At 45.3% G+C, this 13,722-nt stretch overlaps 1 protein-coding gene across 2 annotated transcripts in view; it reads left to right on the forward strand.

Annotated features, from left to right (window-relative positions):
• The window catches only part of MYCBPAP (MYCBP associated protein), a 1,263,051-nt gene that overhangs the window by 495,717 nt on the left and 753,612 nt on the right, over positions 1–13,722 (forward strand). For both annotated transcript variants that reach the window (XM_069654887.1, XM_069654888.1), the window contains one exon: positions 4,680–4,795. In XM_069654887.1, coding sequence (XP_069510988.1) covers positions 4,680–4,795 — 116 coding nt within the window. The remainder of the gene's footprint in view (positions 1–4,679; positions 4,796–13,722) is intronic.

Below are 13,722 nucleotides of genomic sequence, written 5' to 3' on the forward strand. Positions count from 1 at the left end.
TTCGTACCTCGCAATCCAGACTTGCATACACTGGCCTTTTCCATAGGCCCGTCTTGTTAGGTTATATTAGTACATGAATTCCCTCCTTCAAGGGCCTAACACCTTAAAATAAATGCCCTTCGTTAGTACATTAAAAGAACAGTTACTCCTCCCTTCACTCTACTGCACCTTTAACTCGTGCAACGCAGCTCTGTAGATATTTACACGTTATTTCGTCTCTAGCCCTTCCGTCATCTCCATAGCCACATTAAACGAATACTTTGACCACTTTCCACAACATTAAAAATAAACCTCTGCTTCTCTCAAAACACATGCGTGCATGTCCCTCAAAGAATTCTTCCCCAAATAGAATAAAACGATGCCACAATATACCAATTGCCTATACTACACGCAACTCTTGTCTAACAAGGTCTGCCACTTACTTTAACGCAGATGTGCCACCGTCCACCTGCTCCCTATAGGATGAGCAGACTATAGGAAGCAATCCTTAAAATCTAAGACTACTATGATCAATCCCCCTTCACCACACAGAGGGTGCGTCGCTATACACCAAAGAATTGTCTCTCTCACCCCTTGTGCTTTTCATGCACGAGTACACTTGCATATTCTTCTAGTAGATTCTTCACTTCTCTTGACCTCTTAGTCTCCCTTTAAAGGCCTGCACTTCAGTTGGAGTGAGGGCAGCGCCAGACAAGGCGGACCTTTTGGGAAATTGGTATCCATGGACCTTCTCTTGCTCAAGCTTTGAGTACTGGCCAACGGACGCTGTCCTGCACTCCTCTGTGAGCACAGCTGGAATTCCCACGCCTCTGTCGAAAGTCTGAGAGATCTCATTAGTTTGTAGGTGGTATTCAATTTCGTAATCATGAGGTATTTCCCACATTCCAGAAATACTGCATGAGGTAAATATCTCAAATGTACCACTAAACCTGTGATTGCAAATTAAAACAGAAGTATTTTTACTTTTTACTTTTGCCATTTTGCCCATTAATGTCTTATGTCACCTTTTCCCTATTCTTCCCCACCAAGGCTTGAGATCACCAGAAAGTCTGTGACCCCATAGAGTGACCAAATCATGTAAGACGGACACAGAAAGGAATCCGGGGATGTAGATAGTTTTTGTTGGTCCGCATATTCGTTTGAATCTGTTTTTTAACATCTCTTTATTGATTTATATATCAAAGTATCACAAAGACAATGTGGGCATGTGCAACTATCTAATGTTCAAAGTGCCAAATTCCAGTCCTCTCAGATAGAGATCCACCTCAGAATTCAGTGGGGGAGGGAAGGACCGTGGGAAGGGAGGAATACAAGGGTGAATTGGAATGATAAATGGATAAAGAAGGCGGGGCAAGTGATGGATAGAGTGAACTAAGCGAGTGAGAAGACTTGACTAGAATGGATACCAGAAATACCACAATCCTCCAAGGATAAAAAAGGCCGGAACACCCAGCTCACTCAGCTACCGCAACTCCCCAAAATTGCAAATATGTAACTAGGAAACTACTATACAGAATACTGTAGAAAGTCATTGCTATCAACAAGACCTTGTCTAGCCTCTACAGGAATTGCCACCTTCTGCTATGAGAACCCTGCTTTAGAATGTTTGTACCACCTCAAGTTCTGTAAAAAGCAAAGCATTTGGCCTGATTCAGCACCTTGTCTTTTGTGGGTATACCACAACAAGGCTGTCTCTGCCACTCTCAGCATTGGATTGCCAGAATTATCTTTCTCCTATATGGAGGCAGCACTGTTAGCTGGGAAGAATATGACTGCTTCCGATCCAGCTTCACTGACCCAGCTGTCGTTGTCCATTTGAAACGGTCTTCTCAGACATGCAGGTCCCTAAGGACCAATGCTATCATTCCACCTAGCGACCCTTGAGCTCAGGCAGCCTTCCGCTTTAGGAGCCAGTATCCACTAAAGCCTAATCATTGCCTTTAGGCCCAACCTCAGAATCCAGCAGGTACAGCAGAGGCTCATGTGGATTGACAGAAGCCACATTAAACATCAACAAGCTCGGCCTTACACCTCCTTTCTCTGTTTGTGATTTACTGATCCCTCTTGATGGTTCTTCCTTTCTTGCCTTATTCCTCCCAACTACATCTCTCCTCCTTTCCCCTCCTCTCATCCTCCTTGCACTCGTTCCTCTCCCTTTGCCCTTCACTGCACTTCATCGCTGGTGCCAACAACCTATAAACCCCCACCCTAGCCCCATTATCTTTTGCCTCATTTTAGAGTGTAGATTTTGGGACATTGCCATAGCAGTGAATAGGAGCAAAAGGGACAAGGGGAATATCTGTGCACAAGGAACCACACCAAAGAAGGACACAACTGCAAGAAGGGGGTAGCAGCCCTTGATTTGGAGTTGGCTAAATGGGGTCGAAACATTATAGTGGCCCTTACCACCCTACAGGTAATGGTGGACAAAACTGCGAGGTCCGTTACGTTTCTAAGTCATGGAGCGATGGATACGAGGAGCCAACCTGAGACGGGAGACAGCAGATGTCCTGTTGACCGATTTGGATCAGAGTGGGTGAAAATGAAGCCCACATCCGTAACACCTTACAGATAGAAAACAGGCTGGCTGAAACGGTCATCCTTTTATATCAAAGGCTTGTGGCCACTATAACCTGAAAAATGGCAGCAACATCAGGATCCTAGGTGACATGTTATCCAGCTGATAGAAATTAGGTAGTCCCCTTCAACGATTAGCACTCGAGTATACTGTGTTGCAAACTGTGATATCAGTTATTTCATTTTTTATCAGGAGATTTATCTTGACTTATCATATGCATAGTTGTGATATGTTGAGTTATGTTGCACTGGCACTTTATCCACCGTATTATTCGTGATGCTATTTATTTATGGACCGCATTATGGATAAAAAGCACTTGCACTTTATTGTGGCATGTAAGTATCTATTTGGGATACACAGATTTTTTCGGTATTTACACATAAACCTCTTTAGATATGTGGTCTTTAGATGTGCCCCACGCATTTGTATTTTATTAGTAAACATAAAGTTATGTATTTATACAGTTATATATTTTTTTTTAAACAGTGCTTAATGTTGTAACTCTGATGAAGCCCGTGACAGGGTTGTTTTTTCCCACCATTAAACGCTTTATCACCGAAGATATTTTGTGACCTGAGGGGTTCTTTGGTGTGTCACGACATCCTCTTGGCAGGGCTGTCCCTGCCTTTGTTAGATATTCACAAAGATGGGCACATTCTCATCACCTTTATTTAGCTCATGCACATCCTTTCACTTGCATAGTAACAGGATAGGGCAGGGTCTAGATATCACTTAAAAATCAAAGGTACTTTCTCCAAAAAGGACTCTGTTTAGCCGTCGTAAAAGCCTCATGGGCAGAGTCTCAAAAACACGTGCATATCAAAGAGATACGCGGCATACGCCATTTTGTATTTTCCTCAACTGTTGTGGATTTGATTGTTTGAGCATTTTGCCTACTTTCGTGGGAGAGTTCCCTCTTGCATATGTAATTTGGCTGCTTGAAAAGCTTTAAGCCTACTTTGAGTATCTTTTACCCTCCTTTTCAGCATCTTTTTTACACTAACGCATCTCTGAGATGCAAACTTCTCAAAATCATGTGCACTATTTGTTGCGCATCTACTTTTTGTGCATTTCTTGCTCATCTCAGAATTACTCACTTTTTTATTTTTGAGAATCTGCCCCCTAGGCTCTGCTATTGCAAATAAAACTGTCAAATGAAAAAGGTCATTTTTTAAACCTTATTGTTATGCATTTTGATATATTTATTTTAAGAATTGTGGTGGTTTGTGAAGTTCTGCAAATAAGATTTTTGTGTGCTCCACTGCAAAGTATCTTTGCGCAAAGTAGACATTTCATACATATGTTTACTTATATGAGCATTATTTGTATCCTTTCCCTAAAAATGTACCGCACTTTTTAGTTGTATTTCCACTTTGACAAGTGGACAGTGCCTGTGTGTGTGACTGCACGTTTAGCTTCCGTTTTTGGATGCAAGCTGGCAGGGTGGGGACAGTGAATCGGGCAGAAGTTCAGATAATGGGTTGCTTTTTTTGTTTCCTCCCTTTTCAGGCAAGTTATTTACCAGAGATTCCTTTTCAAAGTGAACCATTATGGGACCATCGTGGTATTCTCTCGGACTGTGGGCCTCATCACGAGTTGGGCTGTAGCCCTTAAATCTGGCGTTAACGGTATTACAGCCGCATTTAAGGGCTGGCCCTATCGCGAGTTGGGCGCTAAATGGGCTGTTTTACCTCTAGCTATTTTCTGGAGGTGAAAATCCCTGTTTTCGGTGGTATTACAGCCGGCTGTATTAGCCTGCAGTATTAACACCAATTCCCCATTGAATCCAATGGACCCAATCAGGAATGGGGATTTACCGTTAAGGCCCAACCCGTGATCCGGTGGTAATACCACCGGGCCAGTCGGTGCTGGGGCTATTACAGTCGGTGGTATTACAGCCGGAAATACAGCCCAACTCGTGATGAGGCCCTATGTTAGGCTGTTATGCCGTCTGCATGTGTACCGTCTCAGTATGAGCATTTTCAGCCTCTGTGTCCCATTAAATGCCGTTTTATGCTACGTGTTCTTTAGTACTGGCGTGGTAATTCATTTGTCACAGTAACCTGAAAGACCACCTTTTGTGTATGTTCTTTCTCCATAGGAAGTTGATGGCTTGGAAGTGATTGGCAGGGGCCGACCTTACACCTCCATGTCCGTGTATAATCGGGGCCTGTGTGAGGAAGAGGAGGAGACCGTGAAAGCTAATAAAGAAAACACGTGAGTGCCAAAAGCAGTAGTCCAACAACCTTGAGACCGAGATGATAACAAGCATTCACAAGAGTGTCCAGAGTCAAATTGGTGGGAGGGGAAGCCCCAGTCACTCGGTGAAGGGGGATAGGTTCTCAAATCCAACAATAATCAGCAGGAAGTCTCTGTTTGCTTCAGAGATGCAGTGGAACCTCTGCAGCCATACAAGGAGGAACAGTAAACCTTCGGTACACACACAGTAAAGAAAGGTCCTGGAATCACTGTTGGTGTGATACAACCCCTGCAGCATTAACTGAGAACAGGACAGTCAGGCCCTGGTGTCGCAACTGGTGGGACAGGGCACAGCCATTCCCTCACTGAAGTCTTCCTTTTAAGTTGTGTCATAAGAATGCTCCCGTTTCATATAGGCACGCAGAATATTTTTTCTCTTTCATCTATACACAGAAATTTTAGACCCAGGTTCATGAAGGAACGCTAATTGAGGAGATGCAGCACAGGTCCAAACCTTCTGATACATAGTTTCCCTCCATGGTGGACCTCAAGACGAGTATTTCCACTCCAGGTAAAATGTCTGTGAGATGTTCACTCATCACCTCAGTCACGCCACTACAGAAACTATTGGCACCTCTCGGGATGAGCTCCCGCCTTAGCTTTATACTAGGTAGCTTTCTATTTCCTCTCAGAATTTGTCATGGTTGCTGCCATGGCCTATAGGCTTCTTTCAGTGTTATGGGGCTGGGAGTCCTGGTCTTTGCTTCTGTCGTCTCTCCTGTTATGGGGTCTAGATAAAAAATTGACCTGAGTTGGTATATATGAACGTGACTTCTGGAAACAACTTATACATTTACCAATAAGCTTTCCATTTACTGTTCGTCATGCAGATGTTGGTTTCCAGAAACAGAGAAGGGTGGCGGAATCCCCGGCCAGGTATGCAGTTTAAAGGGCGGTCTCACAGCCAAGGGAGCTGTTAGATCTGGAATGGCAAGAACATTTCTCCCAATCTTTTATTTACCCCTATAGAAAACAACTGACAGAGGAGCTCACAGAGCTAGGCCTAAGCTGCATCTTGGACCAACCACATTAACACTCGGATTCTTAAACCCCCCCATGTTTTCTAAATTTAAAGCAGCCCAAAAGGCAAGAACACGGACAGCTGATGAGGCAGAGCTGGCGTGTATGGCCCTTTTAGGTTGGGCAGATGTACTTGTGGCAGGTGAGGTCCACCAACCATATTTGTCAAGTCCCACAAACCAGCAGATTAGATGTCTCTTTGCCCTCGCTCAAGCTGACGTTCTACCTCTTGCTCTTACTATCATAATATGGAATGGCATATCAAGCTCAAAATGCAACACTTTATCCTCATATGCCCAGCCTATGAACCCCTATGGCCTTACTGTATCACCCCTCTGTTAGGGAGAGAAGGTTTCTCAGAAAACCCAAATGCTGGTCTGTCAGGAAAACACTGGGACAGGTAGGCTATGATTTGATCAGTACAACTGGTGCATAATCAAAAATTAGATTTATTTTAATTTACTATCTTCCGATTACAGCCAACACGTTTCGACACAAGTCTTTCTTAAGCTTGCTCCCATCTTTACATTTAGGATTAGGCAGGCGTTTTTCCAACCCATTTTGAAAGTTCAATAAACACCATTGAACTGTGATCACTTGTGTCTGTCTTCACTGTTTGATACCATGTCTTCCTTACACTGTTTGATGCTAAATATTTTAGGAGTGGGTGACTTACTTTGTAAGTGTGCTTCAAGTCTGCCACAAGAGTCCTTCGCATGATATTCTTTTTAGTTTTGAAAGGTTATTGTGGTTGTAAAACACTTCTTGGGAGGATAGCTCAGGGGCCACATGCTCGCCTTGGAAGCAATGCGACATGGAGCACCACATGTTCGATCCCCGGGTCCGCACTTAGAAACCTCTGGGTATCAAGCACGTTATAAATAACCTATCAAATCATATCATATAATATAGGGTGGCTCTGTTACCTTAGTTGTTCTGACATAGTCCAGCTGCAGAGTCAGGGTGTGGTTTCCGTGGAGGCTTTGATACATTTATATACATAGTATACCGGTTCCAGTTATTTGTAAGAGATATACAATGGGACAGGACTGGGGCTTGTAAAAGGACACACGCCACACCACTCACCGGCCATCCTTGCATAACTACATCTAGGGCCCAACTGACATACATAGAACACTCACCTACGATCACGCTTCAACATTCCATCAAACTGTCAATCAACTTACTCAGCAACACTCCATTAAGCACAAAGATTTTCAGCAGAAATACAGGACAATACATCACAACATCGTCCCCTATACAAACTCAACAACCACAAAAAGCGAAGCCATACACCTACACAGCACCAGAACAGACAGCCACAAAACAAAGCTCCTTCCGCCTGTGGTTACCAACCCTAAACACTGGGCCTGCCACACCCTGGCACACACTCTGCAAACAACCATCAACAACACAACACCAACTACCAATGAGAAACAGGGGAATGTGTTATATCTGAGTCCTGACCATTGATGCATGTCTTGGTGAGTGGTGATGTCAGTATGGAATGTTAGCGTGGAATGTTGTGTGGTTGGAGTTCTGACCTAGGCAGTTGATCAAGATTAGCCTGTGTGGTGGGAGCCAGTGGGCTCTCCACAAGTAAATCTCTTGATGATCACCTGATTATACCTGATTACCATGATGTGGTCATGAAGCTATAAACCTGTGAACTACACTACTGAACAAGCGTGTTATTATGAAACCCGCATCATAACAGAAAGGGAAAGCAGTCGGGGATCCAAGGAGCATGACAGCAGCCACAACGCATGAGCACACGTCCTTCAACACACTGGGTGGTGCCATGCAAACCAAACATGGCAGCACAGAACGCGGAACATATCCTCTCATTCTCCCCATGGCAAAACACTCAGGCCCAATCACACTTCATTCACAACCCAATCGCTCTCCATGCACACAGGAACAACCAGGTGGCACCCACACAGAGACAACATGCTACATTCAAACCAGTCAACCAACTGTTAGGCAGAAACCTGTGCAGTTCCCTTTGGGAACACTGCAAAAGATTTAGGACTACAGGTGTTAGCAGTAAACCCACTTGGTAGCAGTCTGTACCACCCAGATTTACCTGGTAGCTGTGGCTGAGAAGTCAGACTTCCCTCAAGAAGAGTTAGGCAGTATGCAAAGTATACACAATAGGCACTCAGACACAATAGCATAAGCAAACACTGGCCTGAGCTTTGGTATCAAAGTATATAATTATTTATTTGAAAACACACTGTTTGAAACCCTCCAGCACTCTTATTGTAAAACACTCTAAACACAGTTACTATTATAATATATACAACCCTTATTCCTTATCAGACAAGTCTTAGTGAACACCACTTATTTCCAGACAGAGGTGAGCACTTAACCATAGATGGCACTCCAATAAGTTCATTAAAAAGGGAGGGAAAAAGACAGAATATGTGAAGATACACCACTCTAAGATTTAGGAACACTTTTAGCAAGGCAGAAGAGCAAAAGTCACTGGTGAGCCAAAGTCCATAGGCTAGGCCCACTCTTAGAGAGAGCAGAGCACCAATGCGCCCAAGATCACACAGTTACACTAGGCGTTGAAAGTCTTGCAGAGAGTTCGAAAAGAGTTTAGAGAGGCTCAGAAAAGTTTAGCCAGGGTGTCCCAGGCTAACCCAGGTTCGAAAGCCGGGGGCTAAATCTACCCCGTACAGTCGGGTGCAAGGGAAGCCAGGCGGAACACGGTACCTTAAGTGGGAAGGTTCCTCTAGCGGTGGCAGTTGTTCCTGGCAGCGGGTGCAAGTCTCGGCGTCGCCCAGGGGAAGAGAAGATCTCGACTTGGAGGAAAGATGAAGGTCGTTGCACTGCCAGGGAAGAAACCAGCCACAGAGTTTTCCGGTTAAAGGTATTACCCTTTATTTCGCGGTCGTGGTAAAACTTGGTATTCCGGTTGCCGGGGTGCTTGGCACAGGCAAGGCGGCCATGAGATGCGTCGGGAAGGCGAAAAGACGGTGAAACTGGTTATCCCCACCAGTCAAAGGAAGAAGACTCTCTGGCGGGAGATCCCCTCTGTCGTTGGGAAAAGTGGTGAGACGGTTCAGCGTCCACCGGTGGTGTCGTCGTAGCAGGTCAGCTCAGCTTCTCCCTCGTCGGATTCTTAGGTCCTGTGGCGACTTCTGAAGTTCCAGTCCCCAAAGCCCTGCCTTTATGCAGAAAACCCCCATTCACTCAGCCTAGCTGTCACTCAAACATGCTAAGTGGTGAGCCGGCCGGCTCACCACTTGGGCCAATCAGGACGGAGTGCGACTTGAGTTGCCTAGGCAACTCAGTCCAGGGTGCCTAAATCCCCCTCCACCCCTCTTAAGTACCCCAGACAGAGTGGCACCACTTTGGAGGGATTCTGTGGAGAAGCCCGCCAAAAAGTGGAACAAAGGGCTCGACTTGGGTTGGAGTCACAGAAGAGAACACAAACGCCATTTTAGAACCGAGTTTTGGCAAAAAATACCAACCGGAGAATTAATAATAATTAAATAAACCAGCGGTATGTTCGAGGCTATCGTAATTAAATAAATAAAGATAGTAGCCTCGAACAATGGGAAAATCCCATAGAGAAATATTTGCGGTTGAATATAAAAAGTAGTATCCACTACCACCAGCCAAAACTCGATCAGGGGGGACGGAGACATGCCCCCTCGACTAACAGACCCCGGGGCGATCGAATTGCCCCAGCCAGTACGTCCACAATATGATGGTTTGTACTGGTTCTGTTCAGAATTCAAGACTAGTAAAGTCAATGGTGACTTTACATGCCCTGGGAGACAGTAGTCAGTCCCAGGGTATGGAGTCTATACTGGGGGGTCACTATGACACACCTGTGTTACTGCACTGAGGGTGCTGTGTAACACACATCACAAAAACACATGAAGCCCTATGGAGTAAAAGACCCCATAGCCCATTAAACACATCTAGAGTCAAAGGAACACACTCAAATCATGTCCAGGTGGAGAAATAAGGCCTTTGCTCAGAAAAATTGAAGCTGTGCACAATTGGACAACACTACTACTCAAACCCAGGTGAGAGCCTTCCTAGCCTTCACTGGGTATTACAGGAATATCATTGAGAAATAAGGGACCATAGCTTCTCCACTGAATGTAATCTCCTCTCCAAAATTCCCTAAAAAGGTCAAATGGAATTAGGAGTGCAATCAGGCCTTTGAAAAACTGAAGAAAGCTCTTTGCCAAGCTCCAGTACTGAGAGCCCCTGACTACCACCAAACTTTCATTGTACAAACTGATGCTTCCAATGTAGGTATAGGTGCAGTTCTAAGCCAACTGGTTTAGAAGGGTAGGGAGCACCCCATTTGCTTCATCAGCCGTAAGCTGAAGGATCCTGAGACAAGGTGGGCAACAATCGAAAGAGAATGCTTTGCTATTGTGTGGGCACTGAAGAAGTTTAGGCCATACTTGTATGGTTCTACTTTTGTCATTCAGACTGACCACCAACCCTTGAGATGGTTAATGCAAATGAAGGGAGAAAATCCAAAACTATTGAGACGGTCAATCTGCCTGCAAGGGTTTGATTTCACCATTGAGCACAGGTCAGGGTTTCACCATCAAAATGCTGATGGACTCTCTGGGATGTATGTCATCGACTAGAGGTATGAGGTTCATCCAGGAGTGGATTAAATCCTCCTGTCTCTTAGTTTGGGGGGGGGGGGCGAGTGTTAGGGAGAATTCTCTGTTTAGGCTGAATTTCCTAACCTAGTGAGTCCCCCAGCAGCTTTGCTGGATTTTTGGGGTTTATTTTTTTCTCCTGCCAAGAGTGAGACTCTTTTACCCTCACTCTTGGACATGATTTGAGTGTGTTCCTTTGACTCTAGATGTGTTTAATGGGCTATGGGGTCTTTTACTCCATGGGGCTTCATGTGTTTTTGTGATGTGTGTTACACAGCACCCTCAGTGCAGTAACACAGGGGTATCATAGTGACCCCCCAGTATAGACTCCATACCCTGGGACTGACTACTGTCTCCCAGGGCATGTAAAGTCACCATTGACTTTATTAGTGGACGTACTGGCTGGGGCAATTCGATTGCCCCGGGGTCTGTTAGTCGGGGGGCACGTCTCCGTCCCCCCTGATCGAGTTTTGGCTGGTGGCAGTGGATACTACTTTTTATATTCTACCGCAAATATTTCTCTATGGGATGTTCCCATTGTTCGAGGCTACTATCTTTATTTATTTAATTACGATAGCCTCGAACATACCGCCAGTATATTTAATTATTATTAATTCTCCGGTTGGTATTTTTTGCCAAAACTCGGTTCTAAAATGGCGTTTGTGTTCTCTTCTGTGACTCCAACCCAAGTCGATCCCTTTGTTCCACTTTTTGGCGTGCTTCTCCACAGAAGCCCTCCAAAGTGGTGCCACTCTGTCTGGGGTACTTAGGAGGGGTGGAGGGGGATTTAGGCACCCTGGACTGAGTTGCCTAGGCCTAGTTGTCCTGATTGGCCCAAGTGGTGAGCCGGCCGGCTCACCACTTAGCATGTTTGAGTGACAGCTAGGCTGAGTGAATGGGGGTTTTCTGCAAAAAAGCAGGGCTTTGGGGACTGGAACTTTAGAAGTCGCCACAGGACCTAAGAATCCGACGAGGGAGAAGCTGAGCTGACCTGCTATGACGACACCACCGGTGGAGCCCTGCTGAACCGTCTCACCACTTTTCCCAACGACAGAGGGGATCTCCCGCCTGAGAGTCTTCTTCCTTTGACTGGTGGGGATAACCAGTTTCACCGTCTTTTCGCCTTCCCGACGCATCTCGTGGCCGCCTTGGCTGTGCCAAGCACCCCGGCAACCGGAATACCACGTTTTACCACGACCGCGAAATAAAGGGTAATACCTTTAACCGGAAAACTCTGAGGGTGCTGTGTAACACACATCACAAAAACACATGAAGCCCTATGGAGTAAAAGACCCCATAGCCCATTAAACACATCTAGAGTCAAAGGAACACACTTAAATCATGTCCAAGAGTGAGGGTAGAAGAGACTCGCTCTTGGCAGGAGAAAAAAATAAACCCCAAAAATCCAGCAAAGCTGCTGGGGGACTCACTAGGTTAGGAAATTCAGCCTAAACAGAGAATTCTCCCTAACACCAACCACAAACCACAGACCAGGGTGTTGCTGCACTATACTAGAAACAGCAACACAAAAGGGGAAACGTGACCTTCCCTCTTCCACCACCGCACCAGAACCAAACCAGGAAAGTAGGCTTCAGTCATTCACCAACCTATCCAACATCGGCATCTCACTCGCATTCATACATTTTGGGAGGATAGCTCGGGGGCAACGTGCTTGCCATGGAAGCAAGACGACACGGAGCACCATAGGTTCGATCCCTGGGTCCGCGCTTAGAAACCTCTGGGTATTAAGCGTGTTATAAATAACAATCATATCATATCATATATCTCACAGAAAGACACAAAACCAAGGAGAACAATGAAACATGAAGAGAAGTTCTCCTGGCAGCACCAATGAACAAGGTGTAAGCAAGAAAATTGTTTGACAGAAACTAAGCAAACTATGTCATGACATAAGTAACTATAAACAGTCCGGACACAACTGACAGCTGCTGCAAGTTGATAAAAAAAGAGTTCCATGTAAAATGTGTGGTCAATCAAATCCAAGACCACTGATACTAGGGCCAAAAACATGCTAAACATGTTAACCAACTTTGCACATATACAACATCCTTGTCCTATCCCAGAACTTCTGTAAGGGAAATGTGTTGAACATCCAATACTATGTACAATTTTACTTTATTTTAATTTAACCTTGCACACGCAAAAACAAACTTTGCTCTAACCTTGCACATTTGAAACTAGTTTGCCCTCTTGCACATGCAAAACTACTTTGCCCTCTTCCCAAAACTCCTGTACAGAAAAGAAAATGTTAACATCAATTTCAAAGCATGCGCCCCTTGCACATGTGTTGTGCACAATCCTTGTACAAATCGTGGTGTAACATCAACAAAAACATTGATGGTGCTACCAAGCTTGTGCCCATTGCACACGTAAACCGTACTATTCTTGAACAAATCGTGGTGAAACACCAACAAAAACAATGAGGGTGCTCACAAACATGTGCCCCTTGCACATATAATCTGCACTATTGTGGCCCTTGCACATGTAAATCCGTACCCTTCAAATTTGATGAAACTGCAAAACACGAAGGACATGGTGGCTACAACATTAAACAAAACATAGGGACACAAAACAACGGCCAAAAGATGGTGGCAACAGCCATGCCCAAACCCTGCCGGTGTGTTTGTTGCCTCACTACCTCTCCGGATGAGCTCAAACCCGGTAAGTGTGATCCAGGGCTCTGGGTCAAGTCTGAAAAAGTCAATACTCTGCCTATCATTAAGAAATCTCCACCCATGACCCAATACCAATGTTCCTATGGGCGGACCAGTTGGGCTGACACCGGCCAAACAAATCACACGCATCCCGGGAAGGGCTGTCACTGACACCTCTGTCCATCCAGTCCCAGGCTCCCCAAGAAGGGCCTTGATTTCTGGTTGGGCACCGGGGCCCTTGGAGTTGCTGTGTTGTGAGATTGGATGGAATCTGTTGGGGGGGCAGTGGCTGGTCATACTGCTGGTCCCTTGTGCTCCCTCCCACCCTCGCAGCTTGTTCACCTTACTTGATCCTTTGCTGGTCAGCGCACTTCAGTCTTTACCAAAATACATTTAGAGTTCTTTTTTCCACGTAACCTTGCAGCCAACTCGTCGCCAACTGTTCTAATGTTGGGTGGCTCTATGTTACCTTAGTTGCTCAGACAGAGTCCAGCTGCAAAGTCAGGGTGTGGGTTCCAGGAGGCTTTATTGATACATGCATACA

This window comes from Ambystoma mexicanum, chromosome 3q, assembly GCF_040938575.1.
Source record: "Ambystoma mexicanum isolate Mex_15411 chromosome 3q, UKY_AmexF1_1, whole genome shotgun sequence".
In the NCBI taxonomy this organism is placed as follows: Eukaryota; Metazoa; Chordata; class Amphibia; order Caudata; family Ambystomatidae; genus Ambystoma; species Ambystoma mexicanum.